Here is a 26,560-nt window from a genome sequence, read left to right as displayed (position 1 = left end):
CCATAACACAACACACTCCGCCATAACATAACACAACACATTCCGCCATAACACTGCGCCATAACACAACACACTGCTGCCGTAACACAACACACTGCTGCCGTAACACAACACACTGCGCCGTAACACAACACACTGCGCCGTAACACAACACACTGCGCCGTAACACAACACACTGCGCCATAACGTAACACAACACACTGCGCCGTAACACAACACACTGCGCCGTAACACAACACACTGCGCCGCAACACACTAACACAACACACAACACACTGCGCCGTAACACAACACACTGCGCCGTAACACAACACACTGCGCCGTAACACAACACACTGCGCCGTAACACAACACACTGCGCCATAACACAACACACTGCGCCATAACACAACACACTGCGCCATAACACAACACACTGCGCCATAACACAACACACTGCGCCATAACACAACACACTGCGCCATAACACAACACACTGCGCCATAACACAACACACTGCGCCATAACACTGCTGCCATAACACAACACACTGCTGCATAACGCAACACACTGCTGCCATAACGCAAACACACTGCGCCATAACTGCCATAACAACGCACTGCTGCATAACGCAACGCACTGCTGCCATAACGCAACACACTGCGCCATAACACAACACACTGCTGCCCTAACACAACACACTGCTGCCCTAACACAACACACTGCTGCCATAACGCAACACACTGCGCCATAACGCAACGCACTGCTGCCGTAACGCAACACACTGCTGCCCTAACGCAACACACTGCTGCCATAACGCAACGCACTGCTGCCATAACGCAACGCACTGCTGCCATAACGCAACACACTGCTAACACAACACACTGCGCCATACGCAACACACTGCTGCCATAACGCAACACACTGCTGCCGTAACGCAACGCATTGCTGCCGTAACGCAACGTATTGCTGCCCTAACACAACACACTGCGCCCTAACACTGCGCCATAACACAACACACTGTAACACAACACACTGCGCCATAACGCAACGCACTGCTGCCGTAACGCAACGCAACGCATTGCTGCCGTAACGCAACGTATTGCTGCCCTAACACAACACACTGCGCCGTAACACAACACTGCGCCGTAACACAACACACTGCGCCGTAACGCAACGTACTGCTGCCCTAACACAACACACTGCGCCGTAACACTGCGCCGTAACACAACACACTGTGCCGTAACACAACACACTGCGCCATAACACAACACACTGCGCCATAACACAACACACTGCGCCATAACACAACACACTGTGCCATAACACAACACACTGCGCCATAACACAACACACTGCGCCATAACACAACACACTGCGCCATAACACAACACACTGCGCCATAACGCAACGCACTGCTGCCATAACACACTGCAACACAACACTGCTGCCCTAACACAACACACTGCGCCGTAACACTGCTGCCCTAACACAACACACTGCGCCGTAACACAACACACTGCGCCGTAACACTGCTGCCCTAACACAACACACTGCGCCGTAACACAACGCACTGCTGCCCTAACACAACACACTGCGCCGTAACACAACACACTGCTGCCATAACACAACACACTGCTGCCCTAACACAACACACTGCTGCCACAACACAACGCACTGCTGCCATAACACAACACACTGCTGCCCTAACACAACACACTGCTGCCCTAACACAACACACTGCTGCCCTAACACAACACACTGCTGCCCTAACACAACACACTGCTGCCCTAACACAACACACTGCTGCCCTAACACAACACACTGCTGCCATAACACAACACACTGCTGCCATAACGCAACGCACTGCTGCCATAACGCAACGCACTGCTGCCATAACACAACACACTGCTGCCATAACACAACACACTGCTGCCCTAACACAACACACTGCTGCCCTAACACAACACACTGCTGCCCTAACACAACACACTGCTGCCCTAACGCAACACACTGCTGCCCTAACGCAACGCACTGCTGCCATAACGCAACACACTGCTGCCATAACGCAACGCACTGCTGCCATAACGCAACGCACTGCTGCCATAACGCAACGCACTGCTGCCATAACGCAACGCACTGCTGCCATAACGCAACGCACTGCTGCCATAACACAACACACTGCTGCCATAACACAACGCACTGCTGCCATAACGCAACGCACTGCTGCCATAACGCAAAAGTGTTGCCATAACACAACATGTTGGACGAGAGAAGACTGGAGAGAGGAGGATGGAAGAGAGGTGAAAGGGGATGAGATAAGAGGGAAGAAAAAGAAAGTGAGATAGAAACAGCAGGAGAGAGAAGACTGCGGAGAGAAACTGAGAGCCAAACACATAGAGAATGATACGGAGACTGAGAGAACACTATAAATGAGGATAGTACAGACTGCAGAGTTTTACACAGGCTAAAATCAGCAGTTGGATGCTAGGCCAAATGAGAGCTGCCCAGCAGGTAGTGTGATGCAGCAGGGCAGAACTGAATTTACTCGGAAGCAGAGGCAGAGCAGAACTTTCTTTATCTTCCTCTCTCTGCCATCTCAGAGGGCAATAGCTTCTGTAAAGAAACATCCCCCATTTTTACCCTTTATTGATGAGCGGTTGTAGACTCAAGTGGTAAGAGTGTGATGCTGGCAACCCCATGGTTGTGGGTTCAATTCCTGCAGGGAACAGATGTGCATACTGATACTGAAGTCAGTCACTGAGTAATGTCAGGAGTGTAGGTGTTCATATGGCCTTTCCCTGTGAGATTAGTGTTGCTCTGATACGATACGGATATTTGCTCCTTCCTCGTCTAGACATGATATTGTGTCTGGATAGTCATGCATGCATAGATTGTCATCTTAGGTGCATGTCCCACTACCTTCTGTTTTGCTTTTGTGATCCACCCCATCCCCCAGTGCTTTCTTTGGGACAACTGAACAGGATACAGCATGTGACAGCTCACATTGACTTAGAAATACCCATCATTCACAGACCACATCCACACATACAGACTGAGTCTCGTCCCAGTGATATGAGGGATTATACTGTCAGTCAGGGTGAATACACAGCAGGGGGGGGGCCTGTCTGCCATGTCAGATACTGAGACAGCCCAACTTAAACAGACATGCCACTGAACTTTGGCGACTAGTAAGTATTTTTTAAACCTCCCGCTTTGAGCTGGATGTGTCAATGTGTAGTTCATACATGCATAATCTATGAGCAGAATTACTGTCTTACCTCAATTAGCAATGTTTGAAAGCAACTGTTTACTGTAATCTGTGTGGCTCCATTTTCCCTCCACTTTCCCCCATGTTAGCCAGCCCCCAAACAATTTGAGTTCTAGCCAATGAGCTTTAGCCCCTCGCCATTTCATTGACTGCTAGCAAAATGCACACACAGCAGAGCGAGAGAGAAAGCAATGATGTGGGGCACATATCTGCACATACAGTATGTGACGTAGTTCTCAATTTTCCGGGGACCACTTTTGGCTCATGAGCGCTACTTTCAGAACTACTGGCAAAAAGTACCAGATAATCTCTTTAAAGGAGTTAAAACTGACAGTGTAACTATATCCCACTTTTAATAGACTTGTGATATGATGGATTTGGGTTTGAGGTCTTTTGTGTTAGCTACATGCATGCAGTAAGAAAAAGTACATACAGTATGTATTCACTCACTAACTGCAAGTCTCTGGATAAGAGCGTCTGCTAAATGACAAACATGTAAATGCATATGCATCCTTGAGGATTGGCAGGCATTTGCATAACAGAATGATTTGGAATATCATGACATTCTTTCAGCCTTTTGACATTGCCTAGTTTCCACAAACCGCAATTAAACTTGAAAGTCACCTTGCTACCCTGTGCTGTTTCGAAAATGAGTTCTACTTCTCGATGCACACTGTTAAATAATGCAAGAGCTTCATCATCAATAACTGGAACGTCAGAGGCATCCGATTTAATGGTCTGCCCGTAAACTCTGACACACGCACTCTTCCCACTGGGCACAGACTTACAGTTTTCCACAATTGTTTACACACGTTTGCTGAATCACTGGGCCATTTCCCAAAACTCTAAACACAAAATTCTACAAAACTCTAGCAAAAGCAAACACTGTGTTCAAAACTGTTTTCTCTCTTTCCAAAATGTTTTTTTTTGCATCAAAATGACGCACACACGCGTCATAAGAAGAGATCTGTCTACCAACCAACACACTGATGTGCTCAACACAAAACACTACTATGAATATCTCATCAGTAGGTTTATGCATTTTCAGTGTTACACTGTAGCCGGTTGTAAAAGATTGTTACAGTAATGTATACCTACTCAAATATACATAAATAAACACAAAAATGCAATACAGTAACAAACATTGTCATTTATTTCCAAAATGCAGTATTTTTGAACACTTGAACACTTGTGCTTTCTATAACCAACAGGATAAAACCAGGAAAAACATTCAGTAAGATAAAGGGTTTTCTGTACAAAAAAATGTAGGTTAATTCATTTCAAAACTCTAAACACAAAAACACATGCAAAATGTAAGAAAAAAGACATTGGGCTGCATCCTGCCTCTTATTTTGGTCTGGCCGCAGCACATCTACATCACAAGCCATGTTCTCCCTGGCTAAACAGCACCTCATCTACATCACAAGCCATGTTCTCCCTGGTTAAACAGCACCTCATCTACATCACAAGCCATGTTCTCCCTGGTTAAACAGCACCTCATCTACATCACAAGCCATGTTCTCCCTGGCTAAACAGCACCTCATCTACATCACAAGCCATGTTCTCCCTGGTTAAACAGCACCTCATCTACATCACAAACCATGTTCTCCCTGGCTAAACAGCACCTCCTCTACATCACAAGCCATGTTGTCCCTGGCTAAACAGCACCTCATCTACATCACAAGCCATGTTGTCCCTGGCTAAACAGCACCTCATCTACATCACAAGCCATGTTCTCCCTGGCTAAACAGCACCTCATCTACATCACAAGCCATGTTCTCCCTGGCTAAACAGCACCTCATCTACATCACAAGCCATGTTCTCCCTGGTTAAACAGCACCTCATCTACATCACAAGCCATGTTCTCCCTGGTTAAACAGTGGGGAAAGAATCTTCTGGAGTGACGGATCCAGCCGCCGAAAGCCCCCACATCAACTTCACCAAATGCATTCTCCATTGCCACACGGTCTCTCAGTTCTGGTGTGAACAGCCGGAGTCTTCCACCATGGCCTGGCCGTCTCTCGGTTCTGGTGTGAACAGCCGGTGTCTTCCACCATGGCCTGGCCGTCTCTCAGTTCTGGTGTGAACAGGCGGTGTCTTCCACCATGGCCTGGCCGTCTCTCGGTTCTGGTGTGAACAGCCGGTGTCTTCCACCATGGCCTGGTCGTCTCTGTTCTGGTGTGACCACCATGGCCTGGCCGTCTCTCGGTTCTGGTGTGAACAGCCGGTGTCTTCCACCATGGCCTGGTGTTCTGGTGTGAACCACCATGGCCTGGCCGTCTCTGTTCTGGTGTGAACAGCCGGTGTCTTCCACCATGGCCTGTCTCTCAAACAGGCGGTGTCTTCCACCATGGCCTGGCCGTCTCTCGGTTCTGGTGTGAACAGCCGGTGTCTTCCACCATGGCCTGGCCGTCTCTCGGTTCTGGTGTGAACAGCCTCTTCCACCATGGCCTGTCTTCCTGGTGTGACCATGGCCTGGCCGTCTCTCGTTCTGGTGTGAACAGGCGGCCTGTCTTCCACCATGGCCTGGCCGTCTCTCGGTTCTGGTGTGAACAGCCGGTGTCTTCCACCATGGCCTGGCCGTCTCTCGGTTCTGGTGTGAACAGCCGGTGTCTTCCACCATGGCCTGGCCGTCTCTCGGTTCTGGTGTGAACAGCCGGTGTCTTCCACCATGGCCTGGCCGTCTCTCGGTTCTGGTGTGAACAGCCGGTGTCTTCCACCATGGCCTGGCCGGTGTCTTCTGGTGTGAACAGCCATCTTCCACCATGGCCTGGCCGTCTCTCGGTTCTGGTGTGAACAGCCGGTGTCTTCCACCATGGCCTGGCCGTCTCTCGGGTGTGAACAGGCGGTGTCTTCCACCATGGCCTGGCCGTCTCTCGAAACAGCCGGTGTCTTCCACCATGGCCTGGCCGTCTCTCGGTTCTGGTGTGAACAGCCGGTGTCTTCCACCATGGCCTGGCCGTCTCTCGGTTCTGGTGTGAACAGGCGGTGTCTTCCACCATGGCCTGGCCGTCTCGGTTCTGGTGTGAACAGCCGGTGTCTTCCACCATGGCCTGGTTCTGGGTGTGAACAGCCGGTGTCTTCCACCATGGCCTGGCCGTCTCTCAGTTCTGGTGTGAACAGGCGGTGTCTTCCACCATGGCCTGGCCGTCTCTCGGTTCTGGTGTGAATGGCCTGGCCGTCTCAGTTCTGGTGTGAACAGGTGTCTTCCACCATGGCCTGGCCGTCTCTGTTCTGGTGTGAACAGCCGGTGTCTTCCACCATGGCCTGGCCGTCTCTGTGAACAGCCGGTGTCTTCCACCATGGCCTGGACGTCTCTGTTCTGGTGTGAACAGCCGGTGTCTTCCACCATGGCCTGGCCGTCTCTGTTCTGGTGTGAACAGCCGGTGTCTTCCACCATGGCCTGGTCGTCTCTCAGTTCTGCAGAAGATCCACAAATATGATATGATTGGTTACAGTAAGCTAAAATAAACATTTTCTTTCAATATGAAATGACGTTACTGTAACATTGGCCAACAATCACTGAGTAACATAGACCTACTGATATGTCGGACTACAGTATACATACATAAAGAGCATAGTATAGATGGTAAGTAACTTACCAAGTTGTCATTTCTGAATATACGGATGATAGATACAACCGTGTAGCGGCTCCGGTTGGGCTGAGCTCTCTGCCCAGCCTCCCTCATACTCAATCCATGGTTGAGCACATGGTCAACCAATGTGGTCCTGAGCTCATCTGAGACAACTGTCCTTCCTTGTCCTCCTCTTACTCTCACTCCTTCACCTCTAGCTCTTGCATCACCATTGACTTCCATTTTCCTCCAGAACAGGAGAGCTCATTTGTGGCCTTTATTAGTGCCAAAACTCTGATTTCTAAGTGAACAATTCAGCAACTAGTGTTTTTTATTTTTTTATTTCACCTTTATTTAACCAGGTAGGCTAGTTGAGAACAAGTTCTCATTTACAACTGCGACCTGGCCAAGATAAAACAAAGCAATTAGACACATATAACAACACAGAGTTACATATTTACATCATTACATTTAAGTCATTTAGCAGACGCTCTTATCCAGAGCGACTTACAAATTGGTGCATACACCTTATGACAACCAGTGGAACAGCCACTTGCATCTAAATCTTGTTGGGGGGTGAGAAGGATTACTTACCCTTACTTACCCTATCCTAGGTATTCCTTGAAGAGGTGGGGTTTCAGGTGTCTCCGGAAGGTGGTGATTGACTCCGCTGTCCTGGCGTCGTGAGGGAGTTTGTTCCACCATTGGGGGCCAGAGCAGCGAACAGTTTTGACTGGGCTGAGCGGGAACTGTACTTCCTCAGTGGTAGGGAGGCGAGCAGGCCAGAGGTGGATGAACGCAGTGCCCTTGTTTGGGTGTAGTTACACATGGAATAAACAAACACAGTCAATGATACAGTAGAAAAGTCTATAGACAGTATGTGCAAATGAGGTAGGATAACGGAGGTAAGGCAATAAATAGGCCATGGTGGCGAAGTAATTACAATATACCAATTAAACACTCGAATGGTAGATGTGCAGAATATACAGGCCTCGCCATGGTCGACCAAAGAAGTTGAGTGCACGTGCTCAGCGTCATATCCAGAGTGATGCCAGCATTGCTGCAGAGGTTGAAGGGGTGGGGATCAGCCTGTCAGTGCTCAGACCATACGCCGTACACTGCATCAAATTGGTCTGAATGGCTGTCGTCCCACAAGAAAGCCCGCAAACAGTTTGCTGAAGACAAGCAGACTAAGGACATGGATTACTGGAACCATGTCCTGTGGTCTGATGAGACCAAGAAACTTATTTGGTTCAGATGGTGTCAGCGTGTGTGGCGGCAACCAGGTGAGGAGTACAAAGACAAGTGTGTTTTGCCTACAGTCAAGCGTGGTGGTGGGAGTGTCATGGTCTGAGGCTGAATGAGTGTTGCCACTGGGGATCTACAGTTCATTGAGGGAACCATGAATGCCAACATGTACTGTGACATACTTAAGCAGAGCATGAACCCCTCCCTTCGGAGACTGGGCCACAGGGCAGTATTCCAACATGATAACGACCACAAACACACCTCCAAGGCGACCATTGCCTTGCTAAAGAAGCTGAGGGTAAAGGTGATGGACTGGCCAAGCATGTCTCCAGACCTAAACCCTATTGAGCATCTGTGGGGCATCCTCAAACGGAAGGTGTAGGAGTACACGGTCTCTAACATCCACCAGCTCCTTGATGTCGTCAATGGAGGAGTAGAAGAGGACTCCAGTGGCAACCTGTGAAGCTCTGGTGAACTCCATGCCCAAGAGAGTTAAGGCAGTGCTGGAAAATGATGCTGGCCACACAAAGTATTGACACTTTGGGCCCAATTTGGACATTTTCACTTAGGGGTGTACTCACTTTTGTTGCCAGCGGTTTAGACATTAATGGCTGTGTGTTGAGTTATTTTGAGGGGACAGCAAATTTGCACTGTTATACAAGCTGTACACTCACTACTTTACATTGTAGCAAAGTGTCATTTCTTCAGTGTTGTCACATGAAAATATATACTCAAATATTTACAAAAATGTGAGGGGTGTACTCACTTTGATTATATACTGTGTGTGTATATATATATATATATATATATATATATGTGTGTGTGTATATGTAAACATTTACACCTGTGAGGAGTGGGTGTTGCCAATTGGTGTATAGAGCGTTGCTTTCCAAAGGGACTGAAGAGATTTTAATTTTGAATGTTGTGCCTAATGTAGAGAACTGTGTGTAGTGTTTTGCACAAAGTGTGATATAGATTTGAAAACTGAGTGTAAAGCAGGAATTGTGCTTGCAATTTTGCAGACTTGGTTTAGGGATTTGGTACATGAGTTTCAGGTTTTGGTGATTTGCGTTTTTAAGTTCCAATTTTAGTGTGTAAACAATTGGGAAATACTGTAAGTTCAACTCCTAGTTTTGATTTACATTTAGTTCAGTTGTCAACTAACGAATTCAACATGAAATCAACCAAACATTTTTCCCTGTCATTGGATTTAGGATAAAGTTGGGGGGGGGGCGAAATTCCCTTAGGTTGATGACTTTTTGCAAATCCAATCTGTTTTCCACGTTGATTCAACGTGATCACATTTGGGTTGAAATGACATCGGTAAAACTGTAGAGTTTTAAAATGCGGAACACATTGAACTGTAGATTTTTCGGTACATGAAAACTTCATCAAAAAGTACATTTTGTGTGCACTACGTCATCACAACCTGATTTTTATCTGCAACAAGTCAGTTTGGTGGAAACACAACACTGATGGGGAAAATGTGCATAAAATATTTACCTCCATGAAAACAAGCCACCCTGGATGTAGAAAGAGGAGAGCAAGCAGAGACCCCAGGATGCCTTTATGAGTGTGGCACGCTTTATTGTTTCCTCCAGAGAGCTTTTTGGCACCCCCTCTTCCAGTACAGTAAGTGTTTATGGTGATGTATATCCTACGGAGTATACCACCGCTAAGGAGGCAGACCGTATATTTATCTTAATGGCTATTTACTGTTTTGAGGCCAAGCGATTGGCCGATGTCAGTATACTTAATTTCTTTGGGGTTTGCTATAGAGAATATCACAACCAAACGAATACAGGGATGATATCACAATGTAAATGTATGCTTATCTATTGGTACTGGGGAAATGTGCCCTTTACCTCTATTGGTACTGGGGAAATGTGCCCTTTACCTCTATTGGTACTGGGGAAATGTGCCCTTTACCTCTTGGTACTGGGGAAATGTGCCCTTTACCTCTTATTGGTACTGGGGAAATATGACCTTTACCTCTTATTGGTACTGGGGAAATATGACCTTTACCTCTTATTGGTACTGGGGAAATATGACCTTTACCTCTTATTGGTACTGGGGAAATATGACCTTTACCTCTATTGGTACTGGGGAAATATGACCTTTACCTCTATTGGTACTGGGGAAATATGACCTTTACCTCTTATTGGTACTGGGGAAATATGCCCTTACCTCTTTGGTTGGTACTGGGGAAATATGACCTTTACCTCTTATTGGTACTGGGGAAATATGACCTTTACCTCTATTGGTACTGGGGAAATATGACCTTTACCTCTATTGGTACTGGGGAAATATGACCTTTTTTTCTGCTGTGCATTCCATGTATGAGCATAAAACAGTCTTATATTGTGTTTTTTGTTGTTATTGCATAATCAATTATGTTAATTCACTGCTAGCTAAAGCTCTTTGCTATTCATTGTGTCTCTGTGGAGACCATTAATCAAGAGACGCTGTATATTGAACATGGTGATAAATGTTGATGAATACACCTCAGTATATCTGATGTTACATCCTTTAACTATCCCTCTTCTTCTCCTCCTCTGCCTCTCGTTCTACCAGGAAGTAGAGGTCAGTTTATTTCTTCATCTATATTCTACCCATCCCTTTTTCTTGGATGTCTTTTTTGAATGCTTGTAACTCACTTTCATTGTCTCTGTTTCTCTCTTTATTGCCATTTACACTCTCTCTACCCACCCACCCTAACCTCTCTCTCTTACATATACTGTACATCTCTCTCTCACTTTCATATCTCTCTCTTCTTTCTCTTCTCTCTCTCTCAACTTGTCCATTTTAATGAGAACGATTCATGTTCTAATTAAGAATAAAAAGTAAGAAATACAATTGAAAGACCGGTTGTATGTTCCACAAACGGCGCTTCAGTCCCTATATAGTGCACTACTTTTGACCAGAGCATATAGAGTAAGTAGTGCACTGTATAGGGAATAGGGTGCCATTTGGAACACAAATTCTTTGCAAGATATTTCTGGTGCAGTACTATAGTAAGCCATGCTGTTTGTTAGATCCCCATGCAGACTCATCTGGACCCACAGTGTCTGCGGCCCAAATGCCACCGTATTCCCTTTATAGTGCACTTCTTTTGACCAGGGTCCATAGGGCTGTGGTTAAAAGTAGTGCACTATATAGGCAATAGGGTGCTATTTTGGACGTAACCAGTGACTCACTCAGTTAATCATAATGCTTCTTCTGCTGTGGGTTAACCTGGATCTCTCTGTCTCTGCAGGATGACTATGTGAGGACCTGGGATGAGAATCAGGGAGGCTCTAATGAAAGTAAGCCCCCCCCTCAGTTCTTTAACATACTGTATATTATACATCTATTGTACTGGTGTAGGATTTTAATTAGAGACAGTTTGCTACAGCAGGAAAATAATCAACTTTACTTAGGAAGATTCAGCACCATCACTTTTGAGAAATAACCTGAGAGTGATCATGTTATCCATTATATTTACCTCAATTTCATCAAGTGGTTAGTTGATCGATAAAACATTCTCATAGGAAACAAAAACCGAGCTCTTGAAAGCTGACTAAATCAGTATATAGCTAGCTAGCCATCCATCTGAGGGACAGGTCGGCAACATCGCAGGGATCATTGCCAGGCCAGGAATTAGGGGTTGACGATCACTTGGTTTATCAGACACGACAATGTCCATTAGAATGAGAGTGCACCCAGATGTGCTTCAGCCCAGGTCACATAAAAAGGTAACCAAAAGGTGCACAACTGAGGTATCACACACTACACTGGTGTTTTAGACAAGGCAAGATACATGTTTGTTTACAATCCAATTTGTATTCTAAGGTCAGATGCTGTACACACGTGACCTCAGTGAAAACGTCAAGTGATGTTAGAGATGTTAGCTCGCTGTAACAGCAGCCGTCTGACTATCTTTCTCCCTGAGGAGGTTCTGAGCTCTGCTGTCGACCAATTACCAATCAACATTGAGTAGCCTAGCCTGTCTTCTCTTCTCTGCTCTCCTCTTCTCTGTCTTTAATTGAGCCACAGGCCGATGGAGTCATGACCTCCAGGTTGCATTCCAAATGGAACCCTATTCCCTATAATGGTGCACTACCTTTATAGTAAACTGTATATGAAAAATAGCTTGACGTTGTGTCCATGACCATTGTGTCTTGATTTGCAGCTCAAATAAAGTGGTGGGAATAGAATGGCTGAGTCCATTAGTACTGCTATATCTCCCCGAGCTTAATTAGCGTGTAATTATTACTTCTTGTAGAGGTCTGGAGAAAGAGAGGAGAGAAGGGAGAGAGGGGGAGAGAGGGGATGAGGGGGAGGGAGAGATTATACTTTCTACTGTTGTGTTTTCTTGCTGGAGTCCATTTTGTGATATTGTATTTTATAATATTGTCAATAATTGAAATATCAAACAATGCTGTAGGAATTGTTGGAGCTCTCAACTTTAATAGAACTGATCTCTCTCTCTCTCGCGCGCTCCACTGAGGGGCCCCATTGTTGAGGATCAGTGTGGCAGACGTGTTGTTACCTACCCTTATCACCTGGGGGCAGCCCGTCAGGAAGCCCTGTATCCAGTTGGAGAGGGAGGTGTTTAGTCACAGGGTCCTTACCTTATTGATGAGCTTTGAGTGCACTATGGTGTTGAACGCTGAGCTGTAGTCAATGAATAGCATTCTCACATAGGTGTTCCTTTTGTCCAGGTGGAAAAGGGCAGTGTGGAGTGCAATAGAGATTTCATCATCTGTGGATCTGTTGGGGAGGTATGTAAATAGAAGCGGGTCTAGGGTTTCTGGATAATGTTGTTGATGTGAGCCATGACCAGCCTTTCGCACAGGGACTATGATGGTCTGCTTAAAACATGTTGGTATTACAGACTTGGACAGGAAGAGGTTGAAAAAGTCAGTGAAGACCCTTGCCAGTTGGTTAGTGCATGCTCGCAGTACACATTCTGGTAATTCTTCTGTCCCTGCGGCCTTGTGAATATTGACCTGTTTAAAGGCGCTCCGACACATTCCAAGATCGCGTAGCAGTTCAGACATCTTTGTCTTGTCGTGTCCGTGTATATATATATTTTTCCCCTCCCTCGTATATATTTCGTATATTTTTTATATTTTTAACCTCAGTTTCAACAATACTCTCCTGCAACCCGCCTCACCCAATTCAAATCAAAGTTAATTTGTCACGTGCGCCGAATACAACAGGTGTAGTAGACTTTACAGTGAAATGCTTAGTTACAGGCTAATCAATAGTGTGAAAGAAAATGATTTAGCACCTGATTTTGTGTGTGTGTGTGTGTGTGTGTGTGTGTGTGTGTGTGTGTGTGTGTGTGTGTGTGTGTGTGTGTGTGTGTGTGTGTGTGTGTGTGTGTGTGTGTGTGTGTGTGTGTGTGTGTGTGTGTGTGTGTGTGTGTGTGTGTAAGTGAATAAATAAAACAAGAGTAAAAAGACATTTGAAAATAACCAGCCTTGCTACTGTTATTTTCCACCATAATTTGCAAATAAATTAATTAAAAATCCTACAATGTGATTTTCTGGATTTTTTTTCTCATCTGTCATCTTTTTAAGTGGGAGAACTTGCACAATTGGTGGCTAACTAAATACTTTTTTGCCCCACTGTATATGATGAACAGAGAGTAGCAGTAGCGTAAAAGAGGGGGTGGTGGGTGGTGGGACACAATGCAGATAGCCCGGTTAGCTGATGTGCGGGAGCACTGGTTGGTCGGGCCAATTGAGGTAGTATGTACATGTATGGCTAAAGTGACTAGTTAAAGATAAACAGAGAGTAGCAGCAGCGTAAAAGAGGGGTTGGGGGGAACAATGCAAATAGTCTGGGTAGCCATTTGATTACCTGTTCAGGAGTCTTATGGCTTGTGGGTAAAAACCGTTGAGAAGCCTTTTTGTCCTAGACTTGGCACTCCGGTACCGCTTGCCATGCGGTAGTAGAGCGAACAGTCTATGACTGGGGTGGCTGGGGTCTTTGACAATTTTCAGGGCCTTCCTCTGACACCGCCTGATGTAGAGGTCCTGGATGGCAGGCAGCCATCATTACTGTCTTGGTATGTTTGGACCATTCTAGATTGTTGGTGATGTGGACACCAAGGAATTTGAAGCTCTCAACCTGCTCCACTACAGCCCCGTTGATGAGAATGGGGACGTGCTCCTTTTCCTGTAGTACACAATAATCTCCTTAGTCTTGGTTACGTTGAGGGATAGGTTTTTATTCTGGCACCAGCCGGCCAGGTCTCTGACCTCCTCCCTATAGGCTGTCTCGTCGTTGTCGGTGATCAGGCCACTGTTGTACCGTCAGAAAACTTAATGATGGTGTTGGAGTCGTGCCTGGCCATGCAGTCGTGGGTGAACAGGGAGTACAGGAGGGGACTGAGCACACACCCCTGGGTAGCTCCAGTGTTGAGGATCAGCGTGGCAGATGTGTTGCTACCTACCCTCACCACCTGGGGGCGGCCCATCAGGAAGTTCAGGATCCAGTTGCAGAGGGAGGTGTTTAGTCCCAGGTTCCTCAGCTTAGTGATGAGCTTTGAGGGTACTATGGTGTTGAACGCTGAGCTGTAGTCAATGAATAGCATTCTCACATATGTGTTCCTTTTTGTCCAGGTGTGAAAGTGTGGAGTGCAATAGAGATTGCATCATCTGTGGATCTGTTTGGGCAGTATGCAAATTGGAGTGGGTCTTGGGTTTCTGGGATAATGGTGTTTATGTGAGCCATGACCAGCCTTTCAAAGCACTTCATGGCTACGGACGTGAGTGCTACGGGTCTGTAGTCATTTGGGCAGGTTGCCTTTGTATTCTTGGGCACAGGGACTATGGTGGTCTGCTTGAAGCATGTTGGTATTACAGACTCAATCAGGGACATGTTGAAAATGTCAGTGAAGACCTTTGCCAGTTGGTCAGCACATACCTGGAGCACACGTCCTAGTAATCCATCTGGCCCCGCAGCCTTGTGAATGTTGACCTGTTTAAAGGTCTTACTCACGTCGGCTACGGAGAGCGTGATCACACAGTTGTCCGGAACAGCTGATGCTCTCATGCATGCCTCAGTGTTGCTTGCCTCAAAGCGAGCGTAGAAGTGATTTAGCTCGCCTGGTAGGCTCGTGTCACTGGGCAGCTCGCGGCTGTGCTTCCCTTTGTAATCTGTAATAGTTTGCAAGCCTTGCCACATCCGACGAGCGTCGGAGACGGTGTAGTTTGATTCAATCTTAGCCCTGTATTGATGCTTTGCCTGTTCGATGGTTCGTCGCAGGGCATAGTGGAATTTCTTGTAAGCTTCCAGGTTAGAGTCCCGCACCTTGAAAGCGGCAGCTCTACCCTTTAGCTCAGTGCGAATGATGCCTGTAATACATGGCTTCTGGTTGGGGTATGTACGTTCATGTCTCTGTGAGGACGACGTCCTCAATGCACTTATTGATAAAGCCAGTGACTGATGTGGTGTATTCCTCAATGTCATCGGAAAAATCCCGGGACATGTTCCAGTCTGTGAAAGCAAAGCAGTCCTGTAGTTCAGCATCTGCTTCATCTGACCATTGTTTTTATAGACCGAGTCACTGGTGATTCCTGCTTTAATTTTTGCTTGTAAGTAGGAATCAGGAGGATAGAATTGTGGCTGGATTTACCAAATGGAGGGAGAGCTTTGTACGTGTCTCTGTGTGTGGAGTACAGGTGATCTAGAATTTTTTTCCCCCTCTGGTTTCACATTTCACATGTTGATAGAGATTTGGTAAAACTAATTTAAGTTTTCCATTCATTAAATTCCCGGGCCTCTAAGAGCGCCGCCTCTGGATGAGCGTCTTCCTGTTTGCTTATGGCGGAATACAGCTCAATGAGCGCGGTCTTAGTGCCAGCATTGGTCTGTGGTGGTATGTAGACAGCTATGAAAAATACAGATAAACTCTCTAGGTAGATAGTGTGGTCTACAGCTTATCATCAGGTTGAGAGAGGGGAAGAGATACAGAGAGAGTGAGAAATGGTGAAAAGAGAGAGGGATTTATGGAGATGGATATAAAGAAAGAGATGGATAGATTTGTGTGTGTGTGTCAGTGTGATCACTGTAGAGCCAGGCGGAGCAGGTTGGCTTTTATACCCCATTCATACACAGACCAAAATTCCACTAATTTATCATGCTTGGGTTTTATACCAGCTTTCTAATATATCTGAAAGGGGTAGGGATAAAAAATACACAGAAAAAAAAGCCACCTAAAGACAGAGTCATGATTCCTTAACACTTCCATTGTTTAACCCCTCCCTAATTTCAATTGCAAACAGCCCCCATGGTTTAACAATACCCCACCCCTCCCAATTGGCCAGTTACCCACTGAAATGTATAAAAGGGGTATACCTGCAAAGAAGTGGAAAATAAGTGGCTGTTTGAAAGGGGGTCATACGAACATTGCCTTATATATATTTTTTTACAGGTAACATATCTCATCTTCTGTCTGAAATGGATGTTATTGCTTGCCCTGGAGGCAGGTCTGCAGAGTGGTCACTAGCTAGCACAGCCACAAAGTGGGTGGGTCTGTGTATGTGCATGCATGCACACTCATCTGTGTGTGTTCATAAACTACATGATTACTAAATACACTGAGTAAACAAAACATTAGGAATACCTGCTCTTTTCAGGACATAGACTCAATATTAGGAAGGTGCTCCTAATATTTTGTACACTCAGTGTATGTCTGAGTCACATCTCCATATAATCAAATCAAACTTTATTTGCCATATGCGCTGAATACAACAAGTGTAGACTTTACCGTGAAATGCTTACTTACAAGCCCTTAACCAACAGTGCAGTTCAAGAAGAAGAAAATATTTACCAAGTAGACTAAAATAAAAAGTAATAATAAAAAGTAATAATAAAAAGTAACACAATTAGACTAACAATAACGAGTCTATATACAAGGGGCACCGAGTCAGTGTGCAGAGGTACAGGCTAGTTGAGGTATAGCCCATCTATGTCCTGGAAAAAGCAATATGCGATAGCTCTGATGACATTAGTAGCAGAGAGTTTGTAAACAGAGGATGAGAGATGATGATGACTGAGTTGAGCTCACCGTTCTCCAGTCCCAATCTCCAGGGATTAGCCTGGTGATAATCTGGATTAGGGTGGATTACCGCATGCAGTGCCTAATAAGGAGAGTTAATAGCAGCACACTATTATGACATAACAAGGATAGAGAAGGAGAGAGAGATGAAGGAAGTGGTGAGAGATGATGTGAGGAAGATGCATAGAGAGAAGGGGGGTGAAGAGTGGGAGACTGAGGAGAGAAGAGAGACATAGATAAAAGACAGAGTAGAGGTGGAGGGAGACGGATAAAGACAGTGGAGGGAGACGGATAAAGACAGTAGAGGGAGACGGATAAAGACAGTAGAGGGAGACGGATAAAGACAGTAGAGGGAGACGGATAAAGACAGTAGAGGGAGACGGATAAAGACAGTAGAGGGAGACGGATAAAGACAGTAGAGGGAGACGGATAAAGACAGTAGAGGGAGACGGATAAAGACAGTAGAGGGAGACGGATAAAGACGGAGGGAGACGGAGGTAGAGGTGGGAATAAGAGCGGAGGCTGACGGAATAAGAGAGTGAGGCGGAGGCTGACGGAATAAGACGGATAAAGACAGTAGAGGAGAGGAGACGGAAAGACAGTAGAGGGAGACGGAGGGTGTGGATAAAGACAGTGGAGAGGGAGAAAGACAGTAGGGAGACGGAGGGAGACGGATAAAGACAGTGGAGAGGGAGACGGATAAAGACAGTGGAGGCGGAGGGCGAGAAAGACAATAGAGGCGGAGGGAGACGGAATAAGACAGTAGAGGCGGAGGGAGACGGATAAAGACATTGGAGACGGATAAAGACAGTGGAGGCGGAGGGAGAGAAAGACAATAGAGGCGGAGGGAGACTGAATAAGACAGTAGAGGCGGAGGGAGACGGATAAAGACATTGGAGGCGGATAAAGACAGTGGAGGCGGAGGCTGACGGAATAAGAGAGTGGAGGCGGAGGCTGACGGAATAAGAGAGTGGAGGCGGAGGCTGACGGAATAAGAGAGTGGAGGCGGAGGGAGACGGATAAAGACAGTGGGGGCGGAGGGAGACGGATAAAGACAGTGGGGGCGGAGGGAGACGGATAAAGACAGTGGAGGCGGAGGGAGACTGATAAAGACAGTGGAGGCGGAGGGAGACGGATAAAGACAGTGGAGGCGGAGGGAGAGAAAGACAATAGAGGCGGAGGGAGACGGATAAAGACAGTGGAGGCGGAGGGAGACGGATAAAGACAGTGGAGGCGGAGGGAGACGGATAAAGACAGTGGAGGCGGAGGGAGAGAAAGACAATAGAGGGAGACGGAATAAGACATTGGAGGCGGAGGGAGACGGATAAAGACAGTGGAGGCGGAGGGAGAGAAAGACAATAGAGGCGGAGGGAGACGGATAAAGACAGTGGAGGCGGAGGGAGACGGATAAAGACAGTGGAGGCGGAGGGAGAGAAAGACAATAGAGGCGGAGGGAGACGGATAAAGACAGTGGAGGCGGAGGGAGACGGATAAAGACAGTGGAGGCGGAGGGAGAGAAAGACAATAGAGGCGGAGGGAGACGGATAAAGACAGTGGAGGCGGAGGGAGAGAAAGACAATAGAGGCGGAGGGAGACGGAATAAGACAGTAGAGGCGGAGGAAGACGGATAAAGACATTGGAGACGGATAAAGACAGTGGAGGCGGAGGGAGACGGATAAAGACAGTGGAGGCGGAGGGAGACGGATAAAGACAGTGGAGGCGGAGGGAGACGGATAAAGACAGTGGAGGCGGAGGGAGACGGATAAAGACAGCTACAAATCACATACACCTTTCAAACCAAGATGTTTTTCCACAAACTTTAGCATACCGTCAACATTTTGCCAATTTTTCTTTATATCAAAGCCTGTACTTTTATTTCCTCCAACTGACCTAGCTGGTTGAGAATGACAAGATTGTGCAAACTGTCATCAAGGTCAAGGGTGGATAATTTGAAGAATCTAAAATCTAAAATGTATTTTGATTTGTTTAACACTTTTTTTTGGTTAGTACGTGATTCAATATGTTATTTCATAAATTTGACATCTTCACTATTCTACATAAAATAGTAAAAATTAAAGAAAACCCTTGAATGAGTAGGTGTGTCAAACTTTTGACTGGTACTGTATATGTAACCAGGTCAAAAATCCCAACATATGGATTGCAATGCTCCCAAGTAGGGAAATAGAGCCTGCATGAAGAGCCCTGTGGCTTCAGGCTATTTGGCGTTGGAAATGTGGGGACCCGGTATCCAAGTATGCCACAACACAAAACATTTAATCACAAGTAAGACATTTAACTTGTTTAGTAGAAGCAGACAACAAGACAATTGAGTTTAAAAAGCGTCAAGTTTTTGCTGTGAGGTAATGGGGTGACCTAGGTAACCACAGGTTGTTTTCCCCACAGGCAGGCGTTCTATCTAATACGGACTGGGATTATAAAAGACGAATGCCCACAAGAATGTGTAAAACTTTGGCTGTTTGAAAGGAGACCATATTAACAAAAATCCCCCAAAATATTCACACAGCAAAGCCTATGTGAAAAGTGTAACAGTTAGACCCGCAGCTTATAGAGCCTGTTGCTATGGAGACATCATCATTGTGGTGCAGGCAATTCTTTAATCCATGGGAGCCTGTTAACACTGGGCTAACCACCTTATGCTATTATACAACACACAACACAACTCCAAGCCTTTCAGCACAAGTGTTGTGGCTGCTGCTATAACAACAACATTTATTTACAATGTTTTCTATGACCCTGGATTGTGTATTTTCTATTTGCATTTATTTCCTTTCTCTTCTTATTTCTTTAGCTGAGGTTAAATCCTCTAAAGAAGTCAACAGACGGTTATGCAGTCGACTGTAGGGCAAAGGCACTAGTCAGACAAATAGATCTGTCTTTCTTTTTTCCTTCTCTCTCTAAGGGCCAAGTTGGCAGGCAGCCTGCTCTGTTCTGATTCTGCTGATGCATTAGTGTGAATTAGCTGTGGGTCGAAGCATCAAACCAGCCTGGAGGAGAGAGGAACAGCGGGAAAGAGCGCAAGGGAGAGACTGAGAGAGAGGAGAGGGAGAGACTGAGAGAGAGGAGAGGGAGCGACAGAGAGAGGGACTGAGAGAGAGGAGAGGCAGAGACAGACAGAGAGAGAGAGAGAGAGAGAGAAAGAGAGAGAGAGAAACTGAGAGAGGAACAGCGAGCAAGAGAGAGGAGAGGAGAGGGAGAGAGAGAAAAATAATACGAGGGAGGTTTGAGGGACAGAGAGATAGATACACAATCAATGCCAGAAGCAGAGTGTGTAGCTGACAAATGGAGAAAGACCAGTTGATGAAAGGGTGATGATCAGGCTGGATCATTACCATTACTTTTTTTTTTTTTTTGGCGCTGTCGTGTGTGTGCATGCGCACAACAGACCTGTGGCTGACGAATGGGGGTGGATTGTTTTTGGATTTGATTTTCAACCTGATATCTGTGGGTTTGCTATGATAATCCGCTGATGATCTCTGTATTACTGATTTAGTCTTCTTTATCCTACACTGCCATAACATGAGATGATACCTGCCACCGCAGACCTAGATTCCATATACAGTGCCTTGCAAAAGTATTCGGCCCCCTTGAACTTTGCGACCTTTTGCCACATTTCAGGCTTCAAACATAAAGATATAAAACTGTATTTTTTGTGAAGAATCAACAACAAGTGGGACACAATCATGAAGTGGAACGACATTTATTGGATATTTCAAACTTTTTTAACATTTCAAAAACTGAAAAATTGGGCGTGCAAAATTATTCAGCCCCTTTACTTTCAGTGCAGCAAACTCTCTCCAGAAGTTCAGTGAGGATCTCTGAATGATCCAATGTTGGCCTAAATGACCAATGATGATAAATACAATCCACCTTTGTGTAATCAAGTCTCCGTATAAATGCACCTGCACTGTGATAGTCTCAGAGGTCCGTTAAAAGCGCAGAGAGCATCATGAAGAACAAGGAACACACCAGGCAGGTCCGAGATACTGTTGTGAAGAAGTTTAAAGCCGGATTTGGATACAAAAAGATTTCCCAAGCTTTAAACATCCCAAGGAGCACTGTGCAAGCGATAATATTGAAATGGAAGGAGTATCAGACCACTGCAAATCTACCAAGACCTGGCCGTCCCTCTAAACTTTCAGCTCATACAAGGAGAAGACTGATCAGAGATGCAGCCAAGAGGCCCATGATCACTCTGGATGAACTGCAGAGATCTACAGCTGAGGTGTAGGACAACAATCAGTCGTATATTGCACAAATCTGGCCTTTATGGAAGAGTGGCAAGAAGAAAGCCATTTCTTAAAGATATCCGTAAAAAGTGTTGTTTAAAGTTTGCCACAAGCCACCTGGGAGACACACCAAACATGTGGAAGAAGGTGCTCTGGTCAGATGAAACCAAAATTGAACTTTTTGGCAACAATGCAAAACGTTATGTTTGGCGTAAAAGCAACACAGCTCATCACCCTGAACACACCATCCCCACTGTCAAACATGGTGGTGGCAGCATCATGGTTTGGGCCTGCTTTTCTTCAGCAGGGACAGGGAAGATGGTTAAAATTGATGGGAAGATGGATGGAGCCAAATACAGGACCATTCTGGAAGAAAACCTGATGGGGTCTGCAAAAGACCTGAGACTGGGACGGAGATTTGTCTTCCAACAAGACAATGATTCAAAACATCAAGCAAAATCTACAATGGAATGGTATCAAAAATAAACATATCCAGGTGTTAGAATGGCCAAGTCAAAGTCCAGACCTGAATCCAATCGAGAATCTGTGGAAAGAACTGAAAACTGCTGTTCACAAATGCTCTCCATCCAACCTCACTGAGCTCGAGCTGTTTTGCAAGGAGGAATGGGAAAAAATGTCAGTCTCTCGATGTGCAAAACTGATATAGAGACATACCCCAAGCGACTTACAGCTGTAATCGCAGCAAAAGGTGGCGCTACAAAGTATTAACTTAAGGGGGCTGAATAATTTTGCACGCCCAATTTTTCAGTTTTTGATTTGTTAAAGTTTGAAATATCCAATAAATGTCGTTCCACTTCATGATTGTGTCCCACTTGTTGATTCTTCACAAAAAAATACAGTTTTATATCTTTATGTTTGAAGCCTGAAATGTGGCAAAAGGTCGCAAAGTTCAAGGGGGCCGAATACTTTCGCACGGCACTGTAAGAGGACTATACATGTGAATACAACATGTCTCTGTGCATCACAATATCTGTTCCAGTAGTGCCTTAAGAGCTGCTTTGAAATAGAATGAGAACAGAGATTCTGTCAGGAGAATTCTTGAGATTGAGAATGAATAATAATGTCAACGAGTACTGCACAGCTGATTCAAATGTATTTATTTTATGTATTTATTTATCCGTTATTTTACCAGGTAAGTTGACTGAGAACACGTTCTCATTTGCAGCAACGACCTGGGGAATAGTTACAGGGGAGAGGAGGGGGATGAATGAGCCAATTGTAAACTGGGGATTATTAGGTGACAGTGATGGTTTGAGGGCCAGATTGGGAATTTAGCCAGGACACCAGGGTTAACACCACTACTCTTACGATAAGTGCCATGGGATCTTTAATGACCTCAGAGAGTCAGGACACCCGTTTAATGTCCCATCCGAGAGACGGCACCCTACACAGGGCAGTGTCCCCAATCACTGCCCCGGGGCATTGGGATATTTTTTAGACCAGTGGAAAGAGTGCCTCCTACTGGCCCTCCAACACCAATTCCAGCAGCATCTGGTCTCCCATCCAAGGACTGACCAGGACCAACCCTGCTTAGCTTCAGAAGCAAGCCAGCAGTGGTAATAACTAACTCTTCATCAAGCTTTGATCATTTCAATCAACTGGCCGGCAGGGTAGCCTAGTGGTTAGAGTGTTGGACGAGTAACCGAAAGGTTGCAAGTTCGAATCGCCGAGCTGACAAGGTACAAATCTGTCGTTCTGCCCCTGAACAGGCAGTTAACCCACTGTTCCTAGGCCGTCATTGAAAATAAGAATTTTTTTCTGACTTGCCTAGTTAAATAAAGGTAAATTTTTTTATGAAAAAACAAACAAGAAAAACTGTGTAGTGCTGGGGCGAAAACCTAAACGTGCCCCGAGGATGGGGCCCAGGACTGACTTGGGGAAACGCTGATCTAGAAACCATGAAGAAAAAACTTCATGCCGCCTTAGTCTTCCTCTACTTACCATATGGTCTCTATACTCGTGATGCCGACCTACAGAGGAGGTGTTAACTGTAGGGTTGCATTGAGCAAAAAAGATTTTAAATTGTTTTATTTCACTTTTATTTTTAACCAGGTAGGCCAGTTGAGACTAGTTCTCATTTACAACTATGACCTGGCCAAGATAAAGCAAATCAGTGAGACAAAAACAACAACACAGAGTTACACACAGGATAAACAAATGTACAGTCAATAACACAATATAAAAGATGTATACAGTGTGCGCAAATGAAGTAAGGAGGTAAGGCAATAAATAGGCCATAGTGGTGAAGTAATTACAATTTAGCAATTTACACTGGAGTGATATATGTGCACATGAGGATGTGCCAGTAGAAATACTGGTGCGCAAAAGAGCAGAAATCAAATATGGGGATGAGGTAGGTAGTTGGTTGGATGGGCTATTTACATATGGGCTGTGTACAACTGCAATGGTAAGCTGCTCTGACAGCTGACGTTTATAGTTAGTGAGGGAGATAAAAGTCCCCAACTTCAGTTATTTTTGCAATTCGTTCTAGTCATTGGCAGCAGAGAACTGGAAGGAAAGGTGGCCAAAGTAGGTGTTGGCTTTGGGGGTGACCAGTGAGATATACCTGCTGGAGCGTGTGCTTCGGGTGGGTGTTACTATGGTGACCAGTGAGCTGAGATAAGGCGGAGCTTTACTTAGCAAAGACTTGTCCTGGAGCCAGTCAGTTTGGAGCCAGTGGGTTTGGCAATGAATATGTAGCGAGGACCAGCCAACGAGAGCATACAGGTCTCAGTGGTGGGTAGTATATGGGGCTTTGGTGACAAAACAGATGGCACTGCACTACATCCAGTTTGCAGGGTAGAGTGTTGGAGGCTATTTTGTAAATGACATCTCCAAAGTCAAGGATTGGTAGGATAGGGTATGTTTGGCAGCATGAGTGAAGGATGCTTTGTTGTGAAATAGGAAGCCAAAAAAGTTTAACTTTGGATTGGAGATGCTTAATGTGAGTCTGGAAGGAGAGTTTATGCAAATTGACACATCAGAAAATAAGAGCAACACAACCTCACTGCCTGGAACACACCCATTGAGAAAGCACAGCCCCTTAAAGGTCCTTCTGCTAGATTGAGAGGTCGTATTATTGAAAACGTCTGGACCTGGAGAAGTGTTTAACATCTCAGGAAACCCTTTGTGGCTTGTAAGGATGTTTTCCTGCTACCATTGATGACAGCGTTCCTAGTCTGGTATCATGTCTGAGGAAATGAAACTTTGACGAACTCCTTGCCCTGAGGAGGAGTGTATATCATATGGCAAGATATGTTCTAAAAAGACCATTAGAAGTGGAGTGCATTTCTACTCTTCAGGCTGTGAACATATCATCATTGATTAATCATAGATTGTAGATATGTTTGGGGTTTATAAAGATGGGTGTTTTAGTGTTAGTTCCTTTTTGTTTATTTTATCTCAGCACAGCTTAGCTTCATGTGCACACATTCTCCTCATACACAAGTAAAACACACATTGTATAGTTTTGGACTAGCGCCATCTCAGAAGATGATGCTTGGCTAACTTCTCCACCATCAGACGTGTGTACATGGCTGTATTGTTCACCAAACCAGGGTATGTCAATCAAAAAAATGAATGTAAATGTGATGCCAGCTCTGGCTTTTGTAGGTATCAGATTATCATTGATTCTATTTACATGTTCAAGGAAGGTCGTGTCGACCAGTGGAGGCTGGTGGATGGAGCTATAGGAGGATGGGCTTATTGGAGTGGTATAAATGGAACGGAGTCAAAAGTGGTTTCCATATGTTTGCATTTGATACCGTTCCATTTATTCCATTCCAGCCATTACAATGTGATGTCCTCCTATCGCTCCTCCCACCAGCCTCCACTGGTGTAGACATCTCAGCAATTGAAACCAGTTTGACCACAAATAGCAGAGGGAATAGTACGAAATCAATATACCTTACCTTATTCATGAAGAAAAAATGTCCCTCCTCCTATAGATCTTTACCCTTATTGTGTGGTCCCCTCCCCATGCATCTGATAGAAACCTACAGAGGAGGTATTAACTTTAGCCACATGCTCAATGCAACACAACCGCTGTTTGAACATTCTTATGCGGTAATGCACCTACAGTAAAAAGCTTGTTTGCTCTCCACCATTAGACACTGAAGAAGCAGAAAACAAAAGAACACGTCCACATTGAGAGAGCGCAGCCCCTTGAAGGTCCTGCCCCTGCACCCGAGCAGTGTGGCTCTGTAATAGGCATTGTTTGATGCCCCTGTATTTACCTCCATGAGCAGATGCTCTGAACCAGGGGTGTCAAACTCATTCTGTGGAGGGCCTGGTGTCTGCAGAGTTTTCTTTCTTCTATGGTGTAAAGGTGTTTGCAACAATTGGATGTGCGGGTGGGTAATAAGGATAAAAAATAAATGAAATATCATACAAACTATCAAAAAATAAATTAACTGAACAAAATCAACCTGCTTTTCTGTGAGAAAAAAACCTCAAACAATTCTAATCAGGTCAAAAGGACATTTCCTAGCAACAGTAGTCCTTGCACTACTTCTGCCATGAAGTCTTGTTGCCCCAAAAACTTCTCGGCTGTAGATATGATGTCCAACTTCTTAGACACTTATGCTGTATAATCAATCACTGTGACTATAAATACTACATAATTCACCTTCACAATGATTGTATTCAGAACACTTGATTGACTTTAAACATTAGTAACTGGTTGTAATGCATCCATCGCCATGTCTTTTTCAACACTGTGGCCTCTTGCCCCTTCGACTCTCTTCATCTCCTCCACATAGGAGATCTGCTGTACAGCCCTGATCCTTGACATCTCGACCTCTTTCGCCCTAACAGGGCAGTTGCAATATTTTCCATTCACAGATTCTTCAATACCATACTTCTCACTTCTGCAAACATTTGACACATGACCAAATCTTTTACTATTTCCACACTGTAATGGTTTGGGCAGAACTGCATATTAATGCCCACCATTTTGTTGGACTAGCAGGTGTCCCCATACTTTTGGTCATGTAGTGTATCAACAGAAAAACCCTTTTTAACCACATTTTACTATCCATTTAATGGTATGTATTAATAAGCCTAAACAACAAGGATATTGATGGAGAATGTTGGAAGCCATGTTTCAAAAGGTTAGGTTGACCTAATACTGCCTGCAAGAGATTGTTCCAGAAAGGCTATTCAT

At 45.2% G+C, this 26,560-nt stretch overlaps 1 protein-coding gene across 2 annotated transcripts in view; it reads left to right on the top strand.

Moving 5' to 3' along the window:
- Nucleotides 1-26,560, top strand: part of LOC118369420 (testican-2) — an 83,951-nt gene that overhangs the window by 28,744 nt on the left and 28,647 nt on the right. For both annotated transcript variants that reach the window (XM_052498717.1, XM_052498718.1), the window contains exon 2: nucleotides 11,330-11,378. In XM_052498717.1, coding sequence (XP_052354677.1) covers nucleotides 11,330-11,378 — 49 coding nt within the window. The remainder of the gene's footprint in view (nucleotides 1-11,329; nucleotides 11,379-26,560) is intronic.

Source organism: Oncorhynchus keta, chromosome 36 (assembly GCF_023373465.1).
Source record: "Oncorhynchus keta strain PuntledgeMale-10-30-2019 chromosome 36, Oket_V2, whole genome shotgun sequence".
In the NCBI taxonomy this organism is placed as follows: domain Eukaryota; kingdom Metazoa; phylum Chordata; class Actinopteri; order Salmoniformes; family Salmonidae; genus Oncorhynchus; species Oncorhynchus keta.
Note: the sequence above shows the minus strand (reverse complement) of the source record. Positions and strands in the feature narration are given on the sequence as shown.